Source organism: Dryas octopetala, chromosome 1 (genome assembly GCF_963921425.1).
Source record: "Dryas octopetala chromosome 1, drDryOcto1.1, whole genome shotgun sequence".
Lineage (NCBI taxonomy): Eukaryota > Viridiplantae > Streptophyta > Magnoliopsida > Rosales > Rosaceae > Dryas > Dryas octopetala.
The window spans coordinates 20,456,094-20,475,716 of record NC_141366.1 but is presented as its reverse complement, the minus strand read 5'-3'; the positions used below and the strand labels follow the sequence as shown (position 1 = coordinate 20,475,716).

At 35.1% G+C, this 19,623-nt stretch overlaps 2 protein-coding genes and 1 pseudogene across 3 annotated transcripts; all 3 read right to left on the bottom strand.

Annotated features, from left to right (window-relative positions):
- Window positions 1-1,801: 1,801 nt before the first annotated feature.
- On the bottom strand, window positions 1,802-5,634 carry LOC147298996 (uncharacterized). Its single transcript, XM_086228946.1, has 7 exons — window positions 5,523-5,634; window positions 5,232-5,308; window positions 4,344-4,493; window positions 3,765-3,838; window positions 3,529-3,647; window positions 2,745-2,828; window positions 1,802-2,171 (listed from the first exon to the last, which is right to left on the bottom strand). Exons 2-7 carry the CDS (start codon window positions 5,236-5,238, stop codon window positions 2,120-2,122), a joined length of 486 nt encoding a protein of 161 aa, XP_086085072.1. The 5' UTR covers window positions 5,239-5,308; window positions 5,523-5,634; the 3' UTR covers window positions 1,802-2,119.
- A 1,807-nt stretch (window positions 5,635-7,441) lies between these two features.
- LOC147298995 (uncharacterized) lies at window positions 7,442-10,335 on the bottom strand (annotated as a pseudogene). Its single transcript, XR_015119893.1, has 3 exons — window positions 9,398-10,335; window positions 8,255-8,671; window positions 7,442-8,157 (listed from the first exon to the last, which is right to left on the bottom strand). The product of XR_015119893.1 is annotated as an uncharacterized LOC147298995 (transcript).
- Window positions 10,336-13,436: 3,101 nt separating this feature from the next.
- Window positions 13,437-18,885, bottom strand: NFD5 (pentatricopeptide (PPR) repeat-containing protein). Its single transcript, XM_086252141.1, has 2 exons — window positions 17,601-18,885; window positions 13,437-14,737 (listed from the first exon to the last, which is right to left on the bottom strand). The coding sequence occupies exons 1-2, from the start codon at window positions 18,699-18,701 to the stop codon at window positions 13,694-13,696; spliced, it is 2,145 nt and encodes a 714-aa protein (XP_086108267.1). The 5' UTR covers window positions 18,702-18,885; the 3' UTR covers window positions 13,437-13,693.
- Between the last annotated feature and the right edge of the window lie 738 nt (window positions 18,886-19,623).

Genomic DNA, 19,623 nt, shown 5'->3' with positions numbered 1-19,623 from the left:
GCATGGCATGACACAATTAAAATAGGCACGACACGACACAACACAAGTAAATGGGCCAAGCCGACGTTTTTAGCCTATTAAGCACGACACGAGCACAACACGGGTTAAGTACGATACGAGCACGAAATAAGCCCAAATTAGGCACGACTCTTTTAACCTTATTTTTTTCATTTTTAGAAAACTTTTCAACAAAAATATTCAATTTTCATGCAAAAAAATTATTAATATTTAATTATAAAGAAAAAAAATATCATAAGATTAGTTTTATCACCCTAAAAACTAAAAGGAAAAAAAAAGCCCTTGGGCCGGCCCGTTTAAGGCACAACATGAACATGAATGGTCTGCGGACCGTGCCGGGCCTAGGTCTTAACTATATAGGTCGGCCTGAGCATGACACAAAAGCATGATGAGCTCAACTTAAATGGGTTGGATTGAGCTGGGCCGGCCCGTTTGACATCTCTAGACTTTGCCGAATGAAACATAACACCAGTCACCCAAATGCATGGAAAATTTCAAAAAAATGCATAAAATATAAAGTCATACCTCATTTGGAGGCGATCAAGGGATGATTTCACCTTCTATTTGTCAAAAAAAATTTTGATCAAAAGGGATCAAGGTATTGTTGGGGTTTAGAGTTAGGATGGAGAGTGAAAATAAAAAGGAGAGTAGAGATGAAGGGTTTGGGTATTGATTGTAGGCAGCTGTTGTAGGATTGGATTGGATTTTTTGGTTTTTTTTTTTTTTTTTTGGTTTTTTTTGTTCATCCTTTGCCCTTTATGATCAACTCATTTTTGGGTATAACGTCTTTTAAAAAGTGATGTTGTAGGGTATGGAGAACAAATTTTAGGGTATATATAAAATTTTGTATCAATTACAAAATACCTACATCAATTATAGTGTTACTTTCAATTTGGTATATGGGTTTCAAAACTTGACAATTAGGTACACAACTTTTGCTCCGCTTGACAATTAGATACCTTTCGTCACCTCTCCTGTTAGATCCGTCGTTTTTGCTTGTGTCTACGTTAAATATCATGTAGCACTAGTGGGACCCATCTTTTCGATATTTTGGATTCCAGCTCACTCTTTCATGTCCATTAGATGGGTATTTCAGTTCACTCTTATATCTAAAATATTCATCTGATGGGCGAAAAAGAATAAGCTGGAATCCAAAATGTCGAAAAAATGTGTCGCTTTAGTGCCACATGGTATTTAACATGGACATGTAAGCAGAAAACGACGAATCTAACAAGAGGAGCGACAAAAGGTATATAATTGTCAAATTGAGCAAAAGTTCTGTACTTAATTGTCAAGTTTTAAAACTATGAACCAAATTGAAAGTGACACTTGTTAATGTAGGTATTTTATAATTAACCCTAAAATTTTCTTTCCATAGTTATGGATTTTAAGTTGGGCCTTTGAAATATTGTTGAAATCATTCAGATTATCATTATTTAATTTATTTTTAAATTTATTTCTTATTTGTGCCAATTGAAATATCGTTGAAGCCGCTGAAATTAGAAATATGGTTAAAAAATATGGGGATTTATACATAGAGATTCATTCCCAAGTATTCTAGAGTTTGGAGGGGGATACGTTTGAATCAGATGCAGGTGAAGCCTAACTTTGTATTGGTCTTGCATGGAAATATCGAACATCCAATGTATTTCACAATGTCACAGCTGAAATAGGCTTCCAGGTTTACATTGATTACAAAATACAAACCCAATTAAAATAATAAAATTCCAAAATCATTCAAGATGTTTGCTAATCTACTTTGGCCATTCGCATCTTCACTGTGGTTTGTAAAAGGCACATCATACCACAATCGTCTAGAGTTTGACTTATAATAATATTCATTAAGCATATGTGATGTAGGTTTTCTCAAAAATATGCATCCTTCAAAAACTCCAGGAGGGAAAGACATTCTGACACAATTTAATTAAGACTCAAACCACGGGCCAAAAGAACACTCTGACTCAAACCACGATAGGCATATCAAGAGCTTGATGTATATTGTTGCAGGCTGTCGGGCAGTCCATCTGATAATTCCATCACACAAATGCAGCATGAAACATTACCAGAAGAACCAAATTACGATAGTCAACCACTCAGCGAGTTATTCCTTTTTCCTATTTTCCATTCCCTGATTCAAGGACTCCAACCTTTTCCTGCACAGAAAGTGATGCAGGTCAAAGATTGCAGGCAACAATTGCAATGTGATGGAGGATACAGGTCCATACATCAGTTAGAAGGTAAAGATCAATGGATGATAGTTCATCAAATTATGAATAATCCACATTTATTTAAAAGGAAAAGAAAAAGAAAATTTGCAAAACTTCATGTCCAATGGATGATATTTTATCAAATATGAATATGAACTATGGGAATGATAATTTGCACAGTTTAAAAAGAAAAAAAAAAAAAAAAGTCTAGAAAACATCATCCTTTACCAATACATGTCCACACAAGTAAAGCATATTGAAGGGATCCAAAACATTTAGCCATCAGGTAAAACTAGAAGGCTTTTGCAATTACCTAATCAGAATAAATAGCTTCCAGTTTTCATATGCACTTATGAACATTTCTGTCTTACTTTTTTTTTAAAACCAATCAAATAAGTGGTCCGTCACTCGAATTGTTTGGATACTCCCAAGTGGAGAGCAATCAAGAATCTTAGGAGACAACAAAAAAACCTTTCATGCTTGCTCCATGAAAATGCAATTATTTGCAAGATAACATACTTGGTATCAGTAAGACGACCGTGCAAACTCCACCTTTGGCGAAATCCTTCCATGCCTTCAATGCCACTAGCAAGAATCAAGCGCCTACAAAAGTATACTGATTTAAAAGATAATTAAGTCATTGAAAATCATAAAACTATTGGTGAGAAACTAAGGTGAACAATTATGGTTGTAGAATGCACAAAACAAAACAATATGATAGCACTGGCTGACCAAAAGACTGTTCCTCAGGGAATGTAATTCGATAACCGCAATTTTAAGATTATAAATATAACTTGGAGAAGGGTATGGCTTAGGCAGACAACCAGCAAAAACTTTTCAGTCATTACAAGTTCTGATATAATTTTAAGATTATATATGAATCCTAAGTTTTTCCCATCCCCCTAAATTTTAAATAGAATATAGTGGAAAAAAATTGCACCAAGTGATTAAACTAACCATAGAAAGTGAAATAATTATAAACCCATTAGAATATGCACAGTGCCAACCTTGATGAACGTATAACTACAGTAAATCATATAGGGAACATAATATTGTGTTAGAACCTAAGGACTGAAAGATGACCTCATGCATGCAAGTCTAGAGTATAGACTTGGTAGAGACATGAAGAATTTAGCATGCAATTAAATAAGATATTTTCAAGCAAAACTTACAACATTAGAAGACTAACAATAAAAATCTAATGTGGGAAAGGTTTGCAGGTGGGGCTTACCACCCATTTCTTGAGTTGGCAATTACCACTATCGAGCAAAGAACTTTCATGACTAATCATTTCAGAACATACCTATCTAATGATGTGACCTCTGTTTCAAGCTGAGAAGCTCTTTCCTTTGCTTCATTTAAAGGCATTGACAACCCCAGTTTGCGCTCACTGTCCTGAAGTCGGTTCCTAAGTTCCCTATCCTGCAACTCGGTGCAAGCAAAATGAAATAGCAGAAATCAAAAAATCAATCATACCTCCATACAAGAAATAAACAATGGAGGGTGTGTGAAGAGTGAAATTTTTATTAAACATCTCACCCTTTTTTCAGCACACTGTCGATACATAGCAAGCTCATCTTGACAGAATGGCTCAATATCATTGATTTGCAGACCTAAAATATAACACTAAATCACTATAAAACACTGCCTACTAACAAAAATTTATGGTCCAAATTAACAAGATAACATCTTTGAGTTATGTTATGCCAGAGTTGTTCTAACTAAAAACTATTATACCATGCATCAAACAAACCTCTTTAATAATTTTTCCAACAGTCAGGAAACTGATTCCAGTTTTTTTTTTTTCCTTTTATTTTATAGGAAAAAAAAGGGGGAAACAGAACAAAAGTGTTCAAATCAAATTTTTGGCAATTTTGTGTGTAGATCCACCTTTGACATACGTACAGCATTTCGGGGTTATTGACAAGGACTATGGATATTGCCAGTTCCAGTTATTTTAAAAACTTAACAGTGTTCAACCAAAAAAAAAAAACTTAACACAGTGATGGCCAAAAGACTATGCATTTGAAATACTTTCTCTTTGCATTTTCAGAAAATATATAACGCATAGAATGAAATGAGTTAAATCCATCACAGATATCAAAGCACAGAACTTACACAGAAATAGATTCCTCAAAATTCCATCACACAAATCTACACCTTCAAGCACATGAGAAGCAATTTCTGGTGGAATAACTGGTGATGGTGGGCCCATCATTAGATCATCACCGACCAAAATAGTCTCCTCCATAGTTGGCTGTGCATCAACTGAAGCCCAAAAAAGATAACAATAAAATCCTGATTATAACTCAGTTCCTAATACAAACAATAATCTTTTGGTTGAATAATTTCTGACATTGTCATCAACAGAAAAAGAGAAAAAGAAAAAGAAAAATAAAGATAAAAAGTTATAACATGAAGTATTTGGATCTCAATTGATTGCGGTGTAAACCTCAAAGCAAGAGCTTGTGACAAATTGTATAACCAATCAATCAGATTGTAGAAAAGTTGTCATCAAGTACCAGATTCTGGGAAATGAATTCTAAAACTCTTCCTCTCATTCTACAACAGCCCCACTTTCCAACTACGCATCATGTGTGTGCCTCATGGATGATATAGAATTAAGGACGTGGCTCGGGTACCTTAGACACAGTATCCTATGAGATGTGAGCTTCATAGGAATAGGATTTAGGCCTTGTGCATTCCTAGGAGACTTTTCTTCTTTTTTCTTTTTCAAATTTTATTTCTAACCCACCAGAACTAAAATCTCTAAGCATCAAATAACCAAATGGAAACTCAAGTCTCAACATTGCTACTATACAGGTAATAAGATTGAGACTATCTTGAATGTAATGAGTTTGAGACAACGTGGGGGAAGTAGTATGGGCATTAAAGCGGTTGAATAAGGTTTGATTCATCAAAAAAAAAAAAAAACACATACGAAAAGTAAAATTATCAGAATGAACACACAGAAATGCCAAAGAAGGTAGCAGTTTGTGCACATACCATCCATGGTTGCGTTCCTGTTAACCTTCCACTACCAAAACCCAATGCAGACTTGAGTACTCAAGGTCAATTGAAACCTGGAAATCATTAAAGAAAACAGAAACAAGATTAAACAAAAATGGGTAAAGTACTTATGTGAAGGGTGACATCAATTGCGGCATTTCATCAAACGTATTGAAAGCAATGTCCGAACCCAGTTAAAGCAGAGAACAACTCACTCAAAAAAAAAATATGGGTAAAGTACCATGTGCATTAACTTAGTATAAGGTTAAAAGAGAGTGAGAAAAGAACCGTTTCCAGCAGAAATGGCAGCACAGACGTTCAAGCCACACACTGGTTGTTGTTGTTTGGTTGTTGTCAATGTTTGTTTCTTTTATCATGGCCAAAAAATAAAAAATGTTTGTTTCTTTTATTTTTATTTTTCACTTGTTTTTTCGGAGAACATATTTTAACTGGGCTAGCCGTGGGCCAGGAAAGCTGGACCTCAGCCCACCCAATTTTAACTTTGAAGTTAGGGCCAGGGCCACTAGAGCAGGCTGGGAATTTCTAGGGTTGCAGAGCCTCCTTTCCCTATAATGCGGATCCCTATAGTTCAGTTTAGGCGGAGGCTATTCCGACCACCTTTTATTGCTGAGTTGATCATCCTAATATATTTTGGATAAGTTTTTCCTATTTTATCATTTCTTGCAAAAAATTATGGAAATCAGTTAGACCCATTCAGTAGCATGCCACCGAAATATACTAAGGAATTTGGCAGCCGAATGATTTTTTCATTTTCATTCGGTGGTTACTTACCAAAAACTCTATCAATGTTCGGCAATTAGGTACCGAATAACCACAAAAATTTCAACAGACAAGTGTCGAATGACCTGACAACTAAAATTGAAATTTTTTATTTTAAGGATAAAATTGAAATTTAAAAATAGGGTGGTCGGAATAGCCTGCGCCTTCAGTTTATCTTTCACTTCTTTGTTTTTTTTTTTTTGGTGAGAAATGGGGTTATTTTTCAATTTTTGTATTAAGTTTCACTTTCATCTTCATGGTTTTAATTCTTACAATAAAGTCTTTGTAGTTTATTATCGTTGACAAATAATTTGGTCCATGCAATTTCGGTCATTTTCCACTTTACTCCTCAATTCATTAAACTCAAGAGGGCTTATTGGCAAAAAAAAAAAAAGGGTTATAAGATCAAATGATAGTCATATGCAAAGCTCTGCTCTCCTGCAAGACATCAAGCATGAGAGATTTCGCAACAAAGAAATTAGGGTTTAATTTAATAATCTTTTTTAATATGCAATAAGTTTTTTAATATGTATATAGTGGATATACCATTTGGCTTAACATTATTGGTCCGATATACCATTAGGATATGCCACATGATGTATCGGATGTATGAAATAATTTCTCCAAACAAAGAGGATAACCTTGCATGTCTTCGGACAACAGCTTCCCTTCCCCTTCCCCTTGGCATAATAAACTCTACAAAATCAGAGACAGTCAAGGACTACTTAATGCTCATAGTCTCAAACGAGCTTTACTTTTTCTTTTTCTTTTTTTCCCTTTTGTCCCAAAGAAAAAGAGCACCTCAATTGGAAAAAGCAAGGGTATTGCAAATAGTAAAGCTCTAAAAGGGTTGAGGACATGAGAAATCTAGAAGAGCCCACAATAAGGGTCTGGATTTCTCTACCATTAGATTTTAGACATATACAATAGCAGAGATGAAAGCTTGAAGATGGATCAACATGGAACTAGTTCTCAAAGTCCTCCCTATTATAACTGGCACTGCTTCATGATAACCAATCAGACTATGCATATGGTGATATGCCAGTAATCAAAACCACCAATATAATTAGAAAAATAAAAGAATTATAATTGAAATGAGAACAAGAGCAAGTAAATAGACAAACCATTTGATTATAGAAAAGCAATCCTAATAGAAACATGCAATCAAGTACAACCAATTAAGGTTCATTACATCAGTTTTTATGATAACAAACATCCTTATGAACTCTCACTCCTGTAGCAGATTTGACCGCACACAAGCTCTAATTTGAGCTATGAAGCACCGATACGGATACGGATACGGCGATACGATACGACACGACACGGCGATACGGCAAATTTCTAAAAACTAGGATACGATACGTCATGGATACGGAAAATAAAAATATATATTAATATATAATAATAAAAATATGAATAATTTAAAACATACTTTAAATAACATAAAAATTCAAATTCATTTCACTCAAACTCTAAAGACTTAAAAAGATCATCCAAATTTAAAATATCCAAACTCTAGAAAATTAAAAAACATAAGTCTCAATCAACTTCAATATTCATAATGTCTTCCCCGGTAAATAAAGTAGCCTCCAATGATGGTTCATCAAGAGAAAGGCTAGCAATTTCAAGCATCCTAATACCTTCTTGACCCAAGTTATCAAATGTATCTCCTCCAACATCCCACATTTGAGTAACACCTTCTTTGTAGCTTGGGCTCTTCCTTGATAAAAGACGAAGGTTATTATGCACAAATACCAAATCTTCAGCTCTTTGTGGTGTTAACTTGTTTCTTCTTAAAGAGTGAATGAAACTATATGTACTCCAATTCCTTTCACAACACGAGGAGGAACAAGGTTGTCCAAGCTGTAGCTTCAAAGCTATGGATTGGAGAGTTGGTGTGGAAGCTCTATGGACAATCCACCACACCATTGGTTCCATGAGAAACCTATCATTCATAGCATCAATAGCTCCGAAGTCACCCAAGCACATTGAAAAAGAGGCATACTCCACATTGATATTTCTTCTAACTTGCTCATCCGAAAAGTATTTCTCAAAACACTTTTTTCTTTCCCTTGTAATCTCGACATCTTGGTGTGGAGCAACACGGCTAGGATCTTCTTGAAGCCATTATGGACTATAATACCTATAAGTAAAGAATGATATCATTTTATAAAATTATAATAAAAAAAGTAAAAGTAAATTTTAAAGACTTTAAAAAGAAAGAAGCACATAATACTTACCTAGGATTCAAAGAATGAGCCAAACAGTGTAGTGATGTGCTACTCTTAGTCCATCGCTCCACTAAAATGATATGCACCACATCAAAGAAGTCGCTATGTTCATGTAGTTGCCTTTGCTCATTCCTATAGATAGCTGTCTTCACCTTCTCTATCATGGTATCCCACCACTCATAAACTAAGTGAAGACATGGTTTATCTGTGTCAGCCATCCTAATCATCTCATATATAGGAGCTGTAAAGGAAAGTATATAATCAATCTCATCCCAAAAGTATTCATCCAATATCTTTTGCTTCACTGCTCTTGCTTTGCCCGGATCATCCTCTTTATATAAAGACCAATTTGGACTAATCACCATTTGTTGTAGACCTTCCTTTACTTCCTTAAATCTTCTAATCATCACAAGTGTTGAAGCAAACCTGAAATAGATACATATAGTCAAAATATCATTGCATTAAAATAAAGGGGGTTGACGTGAGGTGAAATCATGGCATATAAAATAATTGGCATATAAAATCATGGGCATATAAAATAATTGCCTACAGTTAAATCATGGGCATATAAAATAATTGCCCACAGTGAAATCATGGGCATATAAAATAATTGGCATATAAAATAATTGCCCACAGTAAAATAATAGGCATATAAAATAATTGGCATATAAAATCATGGGCATATAAAATAATTGCCCACAGTGAAACATTTATATTATTAACTAATATTAGACATGGTACTGCATAACATATATATTAAGTTATTAACTAATATTACACATTGTATTATTAACATATATTATATACATTGTACTGGGTAAGTGGGTAACATATATATTATTAACATATATCATTATATTATTGCACGCCGTGGGTAAGTGGGTAAATTATTAACATATATGATTAATTAGATTGGTCAATGGTCAGATTGAGAAAATTAAACGACCTGATTTCTAAAGATGCTTTTTTAGTGAAACAAACAGAGCAATGTTAACATATACAAAGTAAGTGGGTAACATATACCCACTTACCCAGTAATGTTAATATTTTAATAACATATATTAAAAAAGCTAATTTGCAGAGTAGCAGAGAAGAACATATATCATTATATTATAGCAATGCATAGATGACCTTAGAAAGTTAGAAACAAACCTTGTTTCAGCGATGGAGAGTAACTTCAATTTGCAGTGGTCCTTATACATAGCCAATCTCATACTATGGTTCATAATAAAATTTTTTATGAACCAAACATCATCAGCTTTTTTTGAAATCCAACTACATTCATCATGCCAATCATCATTTAGTTTTGGTGAGCATATGCTCTTCAAAGCAAGATTAAGGGTGTGAACCACACATGGTGTCCAAAAGATGTTGGGATATTTGGCCTCAACAAGTAATCCAGCAGCTCTACAAACAGGTGCATTGTCAGTGATTACTTGAACCACATTTTGATAACCAATTTCCTTAATGGATTCGATAAAAAAGTTGGCAATACAATGTTTGTCCTTGTACTCTCCTTCACAATTAATCGCCTTCAAGAACATAGGCCCGCTTTCACAAGTTGCAATAACATTGATAAGTGGTCTTCTTTGCAAATCTGTCCACCCATCACTACAGACACTTACACCTTTAGTGCTCCATGTACTTTTAATTGGTTGTAAGCACCGCTCAATGTGGCTCTTCTCTTGTTGCAAAAGAGTAGTTCTCAATGCATTGTAACCTGGTGGAACATATCCTGGAAGTGTAGAAGCACGAAGATAGGAGTTTCGATAATGTGGATTCCGTGCAAGGTGAAAGGACAACCTACCTGTATAAAACATCCTTGCAACTTCTGCATCACATTCTTCTCTAGCCTCCTTCTGAAAAGCTTTTTCAAGGGGCCCATTCATTGCTTGTCTCTTCTTTTGTTGAACATGCACAGGCAAAGAATAACCCATAGAACCAGTTGTGGGCAAAGAAACTTGTTTTGGAGCTGCACTTTTCAACCTATACTCGCACTCTCTCACAAGTTTTTTCATTTCTACATAAACTTCATCATTAACCTTGCTGCAACTTGCAATCCCATTTCCCGACATTTTCAACAAATGAAATTTGACTCTAGAGTAGGATCCTCTGTAAGTTTTCTGACAAAAATTACATTCAAACATAGTGTTGCCTCCTCCGTTTCCCATTTTTCCAAGCCTCTTAACATACTTCCACAGTGGAGCATGATCATCTACCAAACTTTCAGTATTCTCAGTAGGATTAGCATTAGTATTTGCATTATTATCCAGATGACTCATTTTCCTGAACATGAATAATTTATACAGTATAAGCAACATAAAAAAATATATATTGCATAACTCATTTGGAAACATATTACAAGCGAAACATATATATTATTAACTAATATTAGACACGGCTGGGTAACATATATATTAACTAATATTACATATTGTATTATTAACATATATATATTATACACATTGTACTCATTTATATTATATTATATTACAATCAATGAATCAAATAATGAAATAATCAGTTTTATTATTATCAACCAAACAAGACTAATCCAGTATGCAACAGTAGGTCCAGTAATCAGTTTTATTATCAACCAAAAAACCAAACCAAAACCAAGTTAACCAACACGCCAGTAGGTACGCACTTACCAGTAGGGCAGTAGATGAAGTGGCTGAAGCCGCTGAAGGAGATGAAGTGGCTGAAGCCGTTGAAGGAGATGAAGTGGGTTTCTGAATCGGGTGCGGCGCAGGTCGATCTTCGCTCGTCGGCGGTGAATCAGGTGCGGCGCAGTCGTGGGTTTCTGCGCTTACCAGTAGATGAATCGAGTGCGGCGCCGGTCGATCGTCGGCGGTGCGGTGCAGGTCGATCGTTGCTCGTGGGTTTCTGACTTTCTGCGCATCCGATTTGGGTTTCCAATTTGGGTTTGCAAGAATAACTGAAGATTGAAGAAGTGGCTGTCTGGCTGAAGAAGATGAAGTGGCACTGTGGCAGACACGCAGAGTCCTCGACGTTTTCATGATTTCAAGGTAGAGACTCTTCGTATCCTTCAGCCAAATCTCTTTGTTTTCTTCAATTGGGCGTATACGTATCCAAAAAATCGGATACCCGTGTCGAGAGCAGAGGATACACGTATCCAACGAGTCAAATACGTATCCGTTGACTTGGATACGTATCCAAGGCGTATCGGTCCGTATCTGATGCGTATCCGTATCCGACACGGGATACGGGTCCAAAATGCCGTATCCATGCTTCAGAGAATTTGAGTAATTGGTTTGGTTCCTCTAAACTCTGATGATCCTCTGCTTCATTTGTAAAGAAATGTGTTTGAAAAACATGTATTCAGAGAAATAGGAAAGAAATGAATTATCTATATGAATGTAGACAAGAAAAATTTATGAAAAAATCACTCACTTGTATCTAACAACAGAAGTGTAGGATCTCACCTCTCTCGGTTCATTTTTTTAAGTACGCCCTCTTCAAGCTCTATTTTTGGTGATTATACCGAGAAATCGAGAATAAGCCTATCAAATAGGCCTTTTAAAGTTTAAACAGGGATGTCGGAATCTATTTCGAGGACCATTTTGCCCTTCTTTTTCCGCCTTACCCACCATGTTAACTGATACAATAGATTCTTCATGCTATTTTGAAACCCATTTATGGGTTATTTTGGGCTACTTTATCATAAACTACACTCTAGCTAGTACGGTATATAATTTATATTATACTGTTTTTTGGACAAAGATAGAGATGTTACAAACTATGCCCGAGTATAATACAATAAAATCCATATAAATAAATGTTCGATAAATTAATAACTTGGGTTAAATAGTAAAAAATTTTGGTTCCAACTCGGAACAGTGTACAAAAATAACAACCTCGCTAAATACATAAGATAATTATTTTTCTTAAAATTCTTTAAGGCCCAGAATATATAAATTAATAATTGATGAAATACATAAAAGAAATAGCACATAAAAATTCATATTACATATTAAAGAACTTTTTATTTAACAACTTTTATTTTCTCAATTCAGCTATTTTTCAAAATATACTTCTGAAGTCGTTTGCTTTTTCTTTGTACCTAAAATGAATTGAACATTATCCTTAAAATACATGTATCTTTATTTTCCATTTTTATAAGATACACGTATCTTTGTCAAAAAAAATAAATATAATAATACATGAACAAAAAAAAAACATAAAATTCTTTTTAAGTTAATAAATATTAATTTATCAATAAATTAATAAATTATTCATTTATTGATATATAACTAACCTCTATAAAATAATAATTTTTATTAGTCCCAATAGTATTAATTTAGGTGTAGGCTATTCCGACCATCCTCCATTGCTAAGTTGACCACTCTAATATATTTTGGACAAATTTTTCCTATTTTACCCTTTCTTGCACAAAATTATGGAATCACCTAGACCCATTCAGCAGCATGCTACCGAAATAGACTAAGGAGTTCGGCAGTCTACGTCCGAATATAATGACAATATTAGGCAGAATACTGTCGAATGCCCTTTTCATTTCCATTCGGTGGTAACTTACTGAAAACTTCGCCAATGTTCGACAATTAGATGCCTAATAACTATAAATATTTCGACGGACAAGTGTCGAATGACCCGACAAATAAAATAGAAATTTTTTATTTTAAGAGTAAAATTGAAATTTAAAAATATGGTGGTCAACTAAACAATTTAGGGTGGTTGAAATAGTCTGGCCATTAATTTATAGGGATTCTACTGTATATGAGCTTGAAATTGCCTCTTCAAGCCTTGGCTTTTGGGACAATGACATGACCAGTACCGGAAGAGCTTGAACAAATAAATAGACTAAGAAGCCAAAATAGGGTAAGCAAGGTTCCACGTGGGGCTTAGCCAACATGGGAAAAGAAAAGGGTTCCAGGTATGGAAGAAAAAAAACTTAGGTATCCGGGGATACCACCTGTGTGGTATCACGAGAGAGAGTGAGAGATACCACCTGTTGGTATCCCGGATATGCAAGTTCTTCTCGGTATGGAAAGGAGGTGCTTTTCGAGCTTAGTGCTTTTTGGTTATTGAAAACCAGAAGAACGCTAAAACCAGTATATCATTGATAAATGATAAAGGCACATTTTCATATTGGGATATAAATAAAAGCCAGTATATCATTGAAGGTCCAAAATAACGGAAGAGTGGAAGACCATGTAATGTAAGTTAATTTATTATCAGTTTTGGCACAAAAATCAGGCTTGCATTCTGTCCAAATGGGCATGAGAAACAAGGTAAATATATCGTAAAATCAGTACACTTGAGATGATAAAGCGATGAACAGCCTACACTAACTCCTTTTATCAAATACAAGTGGCCAACCAGATATGAATTCCTAAAACTACAAAAACATCTTAGCATTCGTCTCACAGCCAATAGACTGTGAAGCATCCGCAGATGGCCATCAAACTATCTCATTGTACGCCTCCAAGCTTGAGTTGCCATTATGGACATCTTAAGTGGCTCTGAAGCACCAAAACCCTGGGCCCCCATTAGCCCATAGATCCTTTGAGCATCCTGCACAAACCCACCAGCTATAAGGCCTTTTATAATCCTCTCAAACTCATCTGCACCCAATTGCTCCTTCTTAGCCTCCAACACTCCCAAAGCTTGTAAGGCCTTTTTCTCAACTCCAGCCTTAGCATACATTTCGCAAAGACTTACTTGAACTTTAAATGGAGGAGCCTCACCCTGCTCAACAATTTTTCCCAATAGCTGCTCAGCCTCACCAACTAGCTGCAATTTACCCAACCAATCTACAAGAACAGTGTAAGTAGCAACTCCCGGCTCAAATCCATCCTTTTCAAGCTGCAACAACAGATTCAGCGCTTTATCTAGTAAATTCTTTTTTTCATAAGCTGCAATCATACTTGCAGTGCACCTGTCATCTGGCCTGTGCCCAACTTTTATCGTGTAATCAAAGTTACTCCTTGCCTGATCAGGGTCACCAGCTTGCCCATATGCCTCAACAAGCAACGTACAAGACTCCAAAGTTGGTTGTAACCCTGCAAACTGCATAGTGTAGGCAATTCGACTAGCTCCACCAACATCACCACGTTGGGCAAATGACCGAAGCAATGCCATGTAAATTTCATTTGTGGGTTTGATGTCTCTTGCTTCCATCTCTCTCATCAATGACTCTCCCAATTTGGGTTGGCCAGCATTTACATATGCCATGATCATCGATTTGTAGACCTTCTTGTCTGGTTGGAAGCCCTGGCTCCTCAAGCTCTCATATGCTTGCTTGGCACTGTCAAGATTACCTGCCTTGCTGTACATGTGAACCAAAATAGTAGCTGTTAATATATCAGGTACGATACCATTTTCATACATCTTCTTCAAAATTCTCTCAGCATCTCCTAGGTGGTTCTCCTTGGCATGAGCATCGATAAGCATAGAGTAGTCACGAATATTCGTCTGGAAGGATTTCTCATTCAATACAAGTTCTGCTGCCTACAAAACAAATTTTTCAGCATTAATTAAATTTGGATGGCCAATATGAAATTAAAGGCTACACTGTAAGAACTTCCATTACCACTGAATTTGTATAGACTCAACATTAAACATTAGAAACAGAAATACGGATCCTAAAAAACTATCTAAAGGAATCTTTCATGCCACAGACATGCATAAAACCTCTTAATACACCACACTGTTAGCATATATTCATCAGAATAATATATGAACAGTTCTTATGCTAAACAAGTCATGCTCAATCAGTTCTAACAATAGGTTGGACTAAACTTCTAACACTGCCTTTTGAGTGTGGGTTGAAATTTTTTGGTCCAAGTTGCACTTCAATATGGAAGATGGTAGGAACTAAGATAATGATGAGCTTGGCTTTAGAAGTTTGCTGTTTTAGCCCTACTAGTCAGCTTTTTTGTCTTAAAACAAAAGACCCCATTACCAAGATATGGCAAATATTTGTTTTTAAGAAAATAAACAAAGTAATTGTATTGAATCCATTTTATATTTTGGAACGAAAAATGACCAACCAACACTATTGACTTTTACCCATTAGATTCAGTAGAAGGTCCACTAATACACAAACTATCTCAAATGAGAAGAAAAAGAAGTATCAAATGATCTTTTGAAGAAATCAAACCTTGACTTTCGTCTAACCCAATTATAAGACTTTTAAATGTACTAAACATGTAAAATTCAAATCAAACTTTTAAATTCTTAGACAGAACATTAGTAATGATTTCTTTACATCAAAGGGTTGAGATTGTAGACACTTTTGAACCTTCAATTACATTCTGAGTAGTTAATGAATACTCACAAAGATTCTTCTCAATGATTTCTTTATGCCAAATGATTCAACCAACAAAATAATAGAAAAGAAAAAAAGAAAAACTTAACGATGGGCTTACAAAACAATTCATGTACAAGGAACTGATTGGTTCCAGATCATAGAGACAACCTCACATGAAAAAGATTACATTTTTTTTTTATTAGAAACAAACTTTCATTAAAAAAAAAAAAGAACAATACAACATGCAATGCAGTGAACAAGATGTCCACTAATCTACACCTTCCTAGATAATACACCAATCATACAAAAGTTATGAGAAAGTCTCCCTAAAACACAACAGCCCCCCAATTAGACAAGATTATAGAAAATGAAAAATCCCTAAAAATTGGAGTAACTGATGCCCATAAAGAAGACCATAATCGAACTCTCTCCCACAGAATATGCACATCTTCCTCCCTCACATCATCAAAAATCCTTTTATTGGTCCCAGTGTAATATAAATTTACGATTTTAAATTAACATAACTCACCAACAGATAATGTAAAGTAGAAACACCATAAAGAATATTCCTTTAAGAAAGAGGAGCATAGCTATAATTTAAAAAGTACCTCAAAGATCAACAGAAATACCCCTAAATCATAGTCAAATTTCAAAGGAGCAAGGAACAACAAGCAAGTAATTACTTATAAGATGTAAATCTCATCATCATGGTATTGACAATAATTTACCATATACATCACTTATTGTTGTGTTTGACTGACATTTGTTGTACTATTACAAATCCAAAATATACTATCCTCATTATTACATTTACAAAACTCCGGTTTGCCAAGAAAAATTTAAACAGAAAACGAAGCAACAGAAATAAAAAAAGATTATAGAAAGCTATTTACTGGAATTTGTACTGAAAAAGTTCCTCTCACATGAAACTTTCAGTGCAATAATTTTCCATAAGATTATCAATTTCAGGAAGTAACAAAAGGGCACTTGATGAGGCTAAACATCACAGAGTTAAAAAAATCTAGTTGCAGTTTGATAATCGAAAAAATATTAAATTTATTTTCTTGAGCAATTGGAATCAAACCAAAATCCACCAACCCCATAAATGCATGTTCTTTGAATCTTTGCCAACAGTGCTAGGTACCACTTACCAGTTACATACTGAAAAACCTTAGACCTTAAGAATCTCTGATATGAAATTGGGAACTAATGCCTTATTAGTAAGGTTGGTATACCATATATTACTATGTTGACTTTTGCTTGGTTTACGGTCTGGAGTGTAAAGAAAAGCATACTTCCCAGAAACATGACAATTTCCCTAGCTACAGAAAACATGAGAGAAGCGCTTTCATGTAGGATCGATCAAAAGGTAGTTCCACTCTCCGACATGCCCATAAACCCAAAATACAAAATTTTCACTCTCCCGAACTATATATCTGTTAACTGGTCAGAGCTTAAAACTTAAAAAAAAAAAAAAAAAAAAAAAAAAAAACGAGCTGAGGACAGCTAACAACACAGCTAATTTAGATCAAAAGTCTGGTGCTTCTGCTAAATTTGGTGAATTAACCAAATGCACAAATTATAAACTGCCCTAATTCACATCCCTATTTCCTAAAAACAAAACCCCAAATATGCAATCTAATTGGCATCCGTAATTAGCATAACTCACCAAAATATGATGTTAAGTAGAAACAACAGAACAAATATTCTTTTAAGAAAGAGAAGCATAGCTATAATTTAGAAAAGTACCACAAAGATCACCAGAAATACCTCCAAAGCATAGTCAAATTTCAAAGGAGCAAGAAACAAAGAACAAGTAATTAATTATCGTTGTGGAACATCATCAAAGGAGCATTAAAAAATGAAAAACTCATCAATCATGATATTGAACATTATTTACCATATACATCACTTATTGTTGTGTTTGACTAACTTTTTTTTTTGTACTAATAACAAATCCAAAATATACTATTCTGATCTCTTGCATAAGTTATCCTGAAAATGGTTTTAACTAAATACAGCAATAATACCCAATGAAGGAGAAAAAACAGAGTAGTGTACCTTAAAGTACAAGCCAGTGTTCCGCTCTCTCAATCTATCAAGCAAGTTGATCCAATCTATCCTACTAGGTTGAAGCAGCTCTGCCCATTCAGCCAAGAGTGGAGACATGTCATCTGCCTCATTAGACTGAAGAATTCTCTCAGTAACCAATTTGCATTTCCCAGATATGGGTTTTGGTTCTTGGGGTAAAATGACCTCCTCTGCCTCATGAATTTTATCAGCCACTTCTGCCCACTTTGAGTCAGAGAGATTAAGACCATAAATATTGTACCTTATCTTCCCTCTTCTCTTGGGAAGAGAAACAACCTTAGAGTGCTTCTCCTCACCCTCTTCTTCACCTGTGGTTTCAGCTTGCACATCCTCTGCTCCCTCCCCTTTTTCTTGAGCTTTGTCCTCTTCTCGAATTCGCTCCAAGCTCTGATAAAACTCAGCCTCCTCCATCTTCTCGCGAGCCCACTTGAATCGGAGCTCTCGGAGCATATCCCCTCGAATACCAACCTCACCAGCAAACCTACACATCTCCTTTACCTCTTCCTCTTGCAGAAACCCCTTCATTTTCTCCTTCTTCACCTCCTTCTTCATGTCCTCCAAAACCATATTGCTCACCTCCCACACCATTTTCCACAAATCCTCACTAAAATCCTGCGACGAACTGGACTGAGTTGCACCGAGCATCTGCTCAATGCCGCCCTTCTCCATCTCCGAAACGACCTTCTGAACAATCACCATTAGCATCCCATCAATGGTTTCTTTATCACAATCTGGGTATGTTTCATTGAGCTTCTGGCGCATTATCCACACGAATCGGGACAAGAACTCGTTAATGACTCCATCTTCCTCCTCCGAATCCTCAGAATCGGGTTTTGGGTCATCCAAACCCGCTTGGGCAGAGTGAATGTATCTGTTAAACGATGAAATGGGATTTGAGAATTTAGGGTTTTTGGGAGGTTTAAAGCCGCCATGGCTTGGTGAGTGAAAGGAAAGAGGTATTGGGTCTGCCATAGTTGTGAGACCACGGTGACCACAAGGTGGTCGCAACCTTCCACTGAGTTTGGAGGCATTGCTTAGTGTTTGCCTGGAAACTAAGTGCCTCAAATTCATGTTTCTGCTGTGAATGAAAGAAATTCACTCTAAACAATTACCCAAAAAAAACGAAAATTGAAAGTTTATTAAGGAAATGAGAAGAAGATTGTGAGACTTGGGAATGAAATTGAGACTGAGAAAGAGAGGGAGGTGGTGGCGTCGAATGGGGTTGTGCTGCTGAGCCTGTGAGTGAGAGAGAGGGAGAAAGAGGAAGACAGAGATGGATATGTGGGCTACTCGGCTGGGCCTGCAGGTATATTATTTCACGAGGGATGAGATTAAAACTCGCTTTTAACTTTCAACTTTTAAGAGCCAATTTGATGTTGCTGTGAGAAAAAACAGTTATAAAGTAAAATAGCTGTGAAGTAAAGTCAGCTGTAAAATAAAATATTTGAGTGTTTGGTAAACTATGTTTTCAAAAGTGTTATGAGTGCAAAATACAGTATCAAAGTGTTTGGTAAATGTTAATATAAAAATGTTGTGATTGTATATAATTACTAAAATGGACATAATGTTGAAAGTGTATTTCATTTATTTGTTTGGTAAAAATAATATATATTTTTTACTTGTTTTTAAAATTTTTTACTACAAATTTTTATTAGCATTAATTTTTTTAGGAACAACATTATTAAATAAGTATGCCTATTATTTTTTTAGGTATATTATAATTTTAATTCTATAAATAAAATATTATAATTAATTATCACAATATAAAATATAACTAAGAATGGACATATTTTTTAATTTAAAATAAACAAATAAAAATCATAGAAATCAATGATGGTATTATGGGTAAAATAAAATATTCATTATTGCTGTGAGTCACTGCAGCTTTCAAAAATACATAGAAACCTGCTTTTTGTTTTTGTTGTGGGGAGTTGAGAATTGTGGGGAAAAGCAGTTTTTTATTTTTTTACCAAACACCAAAACTGCTGTAGGT